Source organism: Cicer arietinum, chromosome 8, assembly GCF_000331145.2.
Source record: "Cicer arietinum cultivar CDC Frontier isolate Library 1 chromosome 8, Cicar.CDCFrontier_v2.0, whole genome shotgun sequence".
NCBI classification, from domain to species: domain Eukaryota; kingdom Viridiplantae; phylum Streptophyta; class Magnoliopsida; order Fabales; family Fabaceae; genus Cicer; species Cicer arietinum.
The window spans coordinates 22,964,651-22,971,978 of NC_021167.2; the positions used below are offsets into that span (position 1 = coordinate 22,964,651).

Consider the following 7,328-nt stretch of genomic DNA (forward strand, 5'->3'; position numbering starts at 1 on the left):
TGAACACCCTCGCCTGAAACATCCCGGCTGATATTTAAGCTCTCGGCCTGTAAAATATATATCAAAAAATTTAAAATCTATAGTGGATGAGAAATTATGAACTTATCCGATTTAATTAGACAAAAAATAAACCTTCTTAGTTATCTTGTCAACTTCATCAATGTAAATTATTCCTTGTTGAGCTGCTGCAACATTGAAATCTGCTGCCTATACGGCAAAAATATCCATCATAGCAATCAGAAAAAAGGTACGAAACAAAAATTAAGATGAAATTTCTAAGATGCTAAAGAGAGAACAGTGAAAGAATCGATAATTTATTCAAACAACATAACTCTGCAGAACAATGCACATACCGAAAGTAGTTTATGTAGTATCGATTCAACATCTTCTCCAACATAACCAGCCTGAAATTTAGAACATTCCAAATATGAATTTATCGCTCAAATAAGAAAAAACTCTTACCTTAGGCACAGGAAAATGGAAGAGTCGTCATTCTTTTTAACTTGTTTATGACGAACACTTGGTTTGTCAATTTCTAATATTATCTCATAAAAGAACGCATACTTGCCTGTGTTAATGTTGTTGCGTCAGCAATGACAAATGGAACATTCACAAATCGAGCTAATGTTTTTGCAAGTAATGTCTTCCCTATATGATGAAAGTTAGATTAGCACAACTGGCACATTGAACTTTCAAATACTGATATGAAAGGTGCATGCAATGTAAATGCAACTTTTCTCATTGTATAACAGAAACGAGATTAAGGGATATGCACCGTCAGTGTTAAGTTATTTTACACTGACATTCATTTACAACTTTCCAATTTGCCACATCATATTTTACGTTTATTAAATAACAGCCCTCACGGATTTGTTTGTTGTCTTTGCGAGCGATTTGTGATTGGTTGTCAGTGAAAAACAATTTTACACTGACGATGCATATCCCTTAGTCTCGACAGAAAAAGGAAAAACTAGTTGTAATGAATGTAATACCTGATCCTGTTGGACCCATCAAGAGAACGTTACTCTTTTCTAGCTCGACAGCTTCGTCATCATCTAATACTTCTGAATCTAAGCCCGACCTAGTATTGATATCCACCAATTCAATCACATAGATAATGCAAAAGAACAAACTATGAGTTTAACATTTGGTAAATTTTACATAAAAAATTCTCCATAACTCAGTAGCATCGGTTGAAATTTCACCATTGAATGTGAATAATGAAAATGAAAGGGACGGTAAAAGAACTAACCCTTTTGGTAAAGTGGCATGGTATATTCTTTTATAGTGGTTATAAACAGCTACAGAAAGCACCTTCAACAGAAACATAAACCATTAATGAAAACTAGTAACGATTAAATGCATATAAAACACAGTACTAAAACGATAGTTTGGGCGTGAAACTAAATCATAAGGAGATGACATGTGACAATTTGATCTGTGTTGTCAATCGCAGATCACGGAAAATAACGATTTATTTAAATTCCACTACGCAACAATGTTAAAACGCTGCTATTTGACAATATATTGTACTAAATAATGTATCATTGAATAATAGCAATTCCTTCAAATTCCGCTACGCTATAGTACTATAGCATTACTATTTAACCACGCTATTGATCATTCTTTTATTAATAGTAAAATAGTACTACTTCTTTTTTAAGCGTCGTTTATGCTGTTTAACACAAACCAATAAAATTTGTTGCTTCTGATGAAATTAATTCTAATGTTCTTATGATAACCTTGATTGTTTATTATCTTATTCACCTATCTCACTCTTTGTCATAAATAGTTAATACTATTATTGACAATACAATAATCAGAATTGCATTGAGCTTTGAAGACCACAAATAAATAGGAACAAAGAGAGTAAATAGATTCAGGAGAATACCATACCTTCTTGGCTCTACCTTGGCCAATAACAAACTTATCAAGACCCTTACAAATCTCCTTTGGTGTAGGCAAATCCTTCCCCAAATTAGACCCTCCCCATGTATTCTTCTCACCGTTAACTCCACCCGAACCACCCTCCCTCGGTGCCCGAATAACATTAATCCCTGGCGCAAAAGGAGGTCCCGGAGGCGTATGCACCGCCAAACCATTGCCATTACCACCACCACCAACCGGCGGAGGCCAAGTCTCTGGTGGCTCTCCATTATTCCCACCATTGTAAGATCTCAAAGTATCCCATAATGAAACTTCAAGCCAATTACTAGCACTACCTTTAAGTCCAAAATCTTCACCACCGTTACCATTCTTAATGCTATTACTAATACTATTACTGTTACTATTTCCACCTCCATCTTTTCCATGTGATACTCTCCTAGATAATTTACTATTAACACCATTATTATTACTACCACTTACCCTACCAATCTCAACAAATGTACCTTGTAATGGTGATGTGTTATAAGGACGAAAATAATAAGCTGTTTTACAATTTGGACATAGATTCACTGCTTGATAACCACTCTCTCCACCACCACCATTAGGATCCAAATTTGAACCACCACCACCGCCACCGCCGCCACCACCACCACCACCACAATCAGAATCAGTTGTAGATGGAAATTGGCGATTTGAAAAGAACAAGTTCATGTCTTTGGTACAACGAGGACAATTAGCCTCAGCCCGAATCTTTCGGGTCGGGTTATGGGTATTGCTGTCATCTGACCCGCCACGGTCCCACTTGTAACGTTCCTGAACTCCGATTAATGATTCCCGGCGGCGATGTCCGGTGGAACTTCCGGCGACCATGATGTGATTCAGGTGAGTTGAGATTGGTTGAACACGGTTCAGTCCGGTTCGACGGTTACCCGACAAAATTACCATGTGGGTCCCAGGAAATGACGTCATTTCCTTCATTTTTTTGCATCTCGAGATGAATCGAGACATGGGTGGTGAGAATTTCGATCGAAAAATTTGAAGAGAGTGAAAAAAAATTGTAACTTCGGGATTAACAAATGAAAAAAAAAAATAGTATGTTTGTTTTGGTACGAGGATGATGTTTTATTTGGAAATTGAATGACCCAATTGAGAATTGAAGGAGGAAATGTTAAAAAGTGAAGAAATTTGGATCTGTAAACGTGATTTGGGAAATGGGTGTGCGTTAATTTATGATGGATTGCGTGTGAGAGAGAAAGTGAATGAGAGAGAGAGAGAGAGAGAAGAGAGAGAAAGAAGGGAAAGTTGGATTGGAGGGGAGAGGATTGAGCAAAAAAAGGAAAATAAGATAAAGTTTTGAGAGTGTTTATCGGTGAAGAAATGAAGTTAAAGAGAAACAAATGCTACACACATTTGTCATGTTTGTTTCTTTCTCTCTCTATGATGTTTCTCTCTCTATGGTGTGAAATGTGAGTGTGTAGTGGATGATGGTAATGCTTTGAAATGTGAAGCAGTTAAAGAAGTTACTGTTTTTATGTTATGTGGTTTGGTAATTGGTAGTTACTTTGGACTTTGCTTTGAGTTTGTGGTTTCTATGTTTAGTTTTTATCTCTTATCTTAATTATGAAGAAAATTAAATAAAATTAATATCAACGAACTTATTTATTATTTTAGTATTTTTGGAATTTTAATGAATATATCTCTAGTAAAAAATATGAGATATTAAATATATTTATTATTATATAAAAGACGGATGTTAAATAAGAATTAAAAAAATCATTTAAACTGTTAAAAGTTATAAAAAAAATTATAAATGAGACCAACAAAATCTTTAAATCTTTTTATCTAATTAGGATATATATTGGATGAAGATTATCTTTAATTTTGTGTTGTTTTTTTTTTCTATATTTTTTAAGATGAATATTTTACTTATATTTCATTTTAAAATAGTAAAATTGTAACTATCAAATATACTTTTATGTTTTTGTGGATAATAAAAAAAAATTGTTAATTGAGGAAATAGAGTGTAAATAAATTTTACGCCAATTGTGAATCTCAGCTTTTGATTTTATTGGGTCAGTTATTATAAGATTTAAAAAGAAATATTTTTGTATTATTTTATCAAAGTTATAAATTAAGTCATTTATTGTTTTATAAAAAATAAATATTATATAAAGATAAAAATATCATTTAAATAATAAATATAAATTAAAAAAATCTTTAAATTTTTTTATATAATTAAAATAAGAGGTAGTATATGGGATTAAGATATATTCATTTTATTTAATTTTGTGTAGTCGCTTTTTTTCTATATTTTCTCAAAGTTGTACTCTTTGGAGATAAAATATAAGAAAAATAATATATAAAAAGTTAATATATATAATTAAAAATTAAGAATAGATATATCAATTTATTAAAAATACTTTTTGCGTGTATTTTATTTCTGAACAGTAAAAAATTTGCAATCAAATATACTTTTTTGTTTTCTATGGATAACAAAAATTAAGTCATTGTTAATTGAGAAAATATAGTGTAAATAAATTTTCCATTGACAGTGAATCTGAACCTTGGATTTGATTGTGTTTGTTTTTTAAAGATTTTTAAAAATTATTTTTTGTAATATTTTATCTTTTGGTTATAACATTTTCAAAAAATAAAGGTTCAAATGAAAAATTAGTTTAAATAGGTTATCTTAAAATATTGTTTTGAATATTTCATCTATTTTCTATAGCTTTTATTGAATAATAAAATTCTAAAAAAGATAATTAAAATGAAAAACTATTTTTAAAAACTCTTCCTACAAATAATTTTCAAAATATACCTTTTTAAAAAATGTGATTTTTATATGTTAAAATATTTAACAATGAACATATAAGTTATTGAATTTTAAAATTATTTTTTTTAATCGATAACAAATAAATTTTAAACAACTTTTATCATTTTTAAGTAAATTATCATAAAAAAATCATTTTTAAAAATTTAAAGTTAAAATCAATTTTTAAAAGTTTTAATCAAATGGATCCAATCATCTCGTTAAAAATTTATTATTGTTATCAATAAATAACCGCTCAATCAACCATGCATGCTCATTAACCCTTTGATAATTAATTTAGATCTAAGATGATTTTTTTTATTAAAATTTAAAAAGTAATTGATTTTTATTTTTGTAATTAAAACAATGGCATATAGAAGATGACACATGGAAGTGTTAAAGTCATTTCACATGTATTTGCAAAAGATTGGTCATGAGTAGGATATTATTATTTATTGAGTGTATATATTTGACCATTAAAGTAATAAATATAGATGAAAATATTGGTCAAATATTGCTAAATTACATTGGGTCAAAAAAGGTGAATTACATATTCATTTCATCAAAATAAAATTTAAATTATATCATAATGATTGTAACAATGTTTAATTCATCAAAATTAACACCATCTTTTTTAGTAGTTTTTATCTAATATTATGTGATCCTATTGCTGTTATTGAGTGTTTAATTATGGTATTGAGTAGTGAAATATTTTTTATAGTATTTTTTTTATCAAAAATTTCTATAACCAATTATTCAATTATTATATGCATAATTTGTAACCAAAATTAATTAAAAATGAATTTTGGTTCAATAATATAAATATTTTTAAAGATAAATGATTAATTTGACAGAAAAAAATATATTTTTAGAACTTTAAATTAACTTAAATAACTTCTTTTATAGTTTTACCTTAAACATTTTATTAAATTACTTTTGATATTGATTTACCATAACCTAAAAATGTATTAGGAAAAATAGAAAATCTTATTTAAGTTAATTAAAGTACAAAAATAATATATATATATATATATATATATATATATATATATATATATGTGTGTGTGTGTGTGTGTGTATCATTTGTAAATTAAAAAAAAAAGTAAATATGGATCAAAATATGTGCAATGTTGCACATTATAAGCAATTAATTCCAACAATCGAACTTATTTGGACCGTCCAACGCTGCTTTTGTACACGTGGCATTTTCCTCTATTTACTTATTTTCTATGTTTATTTATAACCTGTAACAGAATTTTTTTAAATTAAAATGGTTACATAATATTACGTTAAAATTAAAAAGAAACTTATAACCTTAAATCTAAAAGAAACTTATAACCTTAAATCTAAAAGAAACTTATAACCTTAAATCTGTTACAAAATAAAGTAAATGAATTAAATTGTGATAGATACTAAAAAAAACATGGTGGTAAAAAATAGTTACAATATCACTTAATATTTTTCAATAAAATAATTAAGAAAAGGAAAATTGTTATTAATAGAGGTAACACTAATTCCTATTATACAATTGTTTCAGCTGAAATTTACACTGTTTTTGAGTTTACAAAGTGAAGTTATTATAGCTAAAGTGACACCTCTTTGGACATAATATCACTTAATTTGGTAAAATGCATTTGGAGCAATCACTCAAATGCTAATGTTAAAGCATTTTCATTCATACAAAGTAAATCACCAAATTGTTCATTAAAATTGTAGGAATTTTGTATTTATTACTTGAATTTATAAATAGATAAATAACACTAGACAACATATTATTTATGTTAGTTTGATTCGTTAATGAGATTGACGTAAACATTAATTATTTACATGATAATAAGTTTAATTGTTAATCAACTCATTGTCATGTAGGAGATTGACTAATTTGCTCGATTTTGGAACGACTAATTTGTCCGATTTTAAAAACGAAATTAAAATTTAATTTTTTTTTTAAATAAAACTTTGTCATAATTACAACAATAATATCTCTATCTGTATAATTCATTAGTATTTATCTTTCATCCTAAAAATAATTACTATATTAATATTATAAGTATAAATTGATGTAAAAATTGATCATCAAACATACACCTAACAACTTACATATGAAATTTGGTTCTCCAATGTTCAAGTAGTGTGAGTTTAACCATAACATATAATACATTAGATACAATCATAATAAGATTATTTGAAAGTAAATATCAAAATACCAGATGTATCAGCCATCAAATTGTGTGCATCTTCATGTATGATGGGATCATCATTATCTAACTTTGAAATTATGTTTTTGTTGATCACAAATTTTCCATGACCTATTTTTGAGGTGGACCCCTTCGAAAATATTAGTCAATATAATATATTTAATATTTAATTTATCTTTCAAAAATATTAATATAAAATTAAAATAGAAATTAAAAGTGAATAATTTATTTTAAGAATTATTTTGGAAAGGTTTTAATTTTATATAGACTAAAAATATATTGAACATTTAAATTTTGTTGCAAATACTAGTGTTGTTTTGTAATATATAATTTTCATTCTAATATTTTTTTACGATATTTTTTTGATTTTAAAAGAGATATAAATTCATCGTAACTAATTTATGTAATTATAATTAAAGTCTCGAAATCTAACC

At 27.5% G+C, this 7,328-nt stretch overlaps 1 protein-coding gene across 1 annotated transcript in view; it reads right to left on the reverse strand.

Annotated features, from left to right (window-relative positions):
- The window catches only part of LOC101513761 (CLP protease regulatory subunit CLPX3, mitochondrial-like), a 7,756-nt gene extending 4,405 nt beyond the window's left edge, over positions 1-3,351 (reverse strand). The window contains exons 1-7 of the mRNA XM_004512596.4: positions 1,897-3,351; positions 1,253-1,314; positions 993-1,081; positions 569-648; positions 354-404; positions 133-207; positions 6-47 (exon numbers count right to left, since the gene is read on the reverse strand). Of these exons, the coding sequence (XP_004512653.1) occupies positions 6-47; positions 133-207; positions 354-404; positions 569-648; positions 993-1,081; positions 1,253-1,314; positions 1,897-2,895 (1,398 nt within the window). The 5' untranslated portion in view covers positions 2,896-3,351. The remainder of the gene's footprint in view (positions 1-5; positions 48-132; positions 208-353; positions 405-568; positions 649-992; positions 1,082-1,252; positions 1,315-1,896) is intronic.
- Between the last annotated feature and the right edge of the window lie 3,977 nt (positions 3,352-7,328).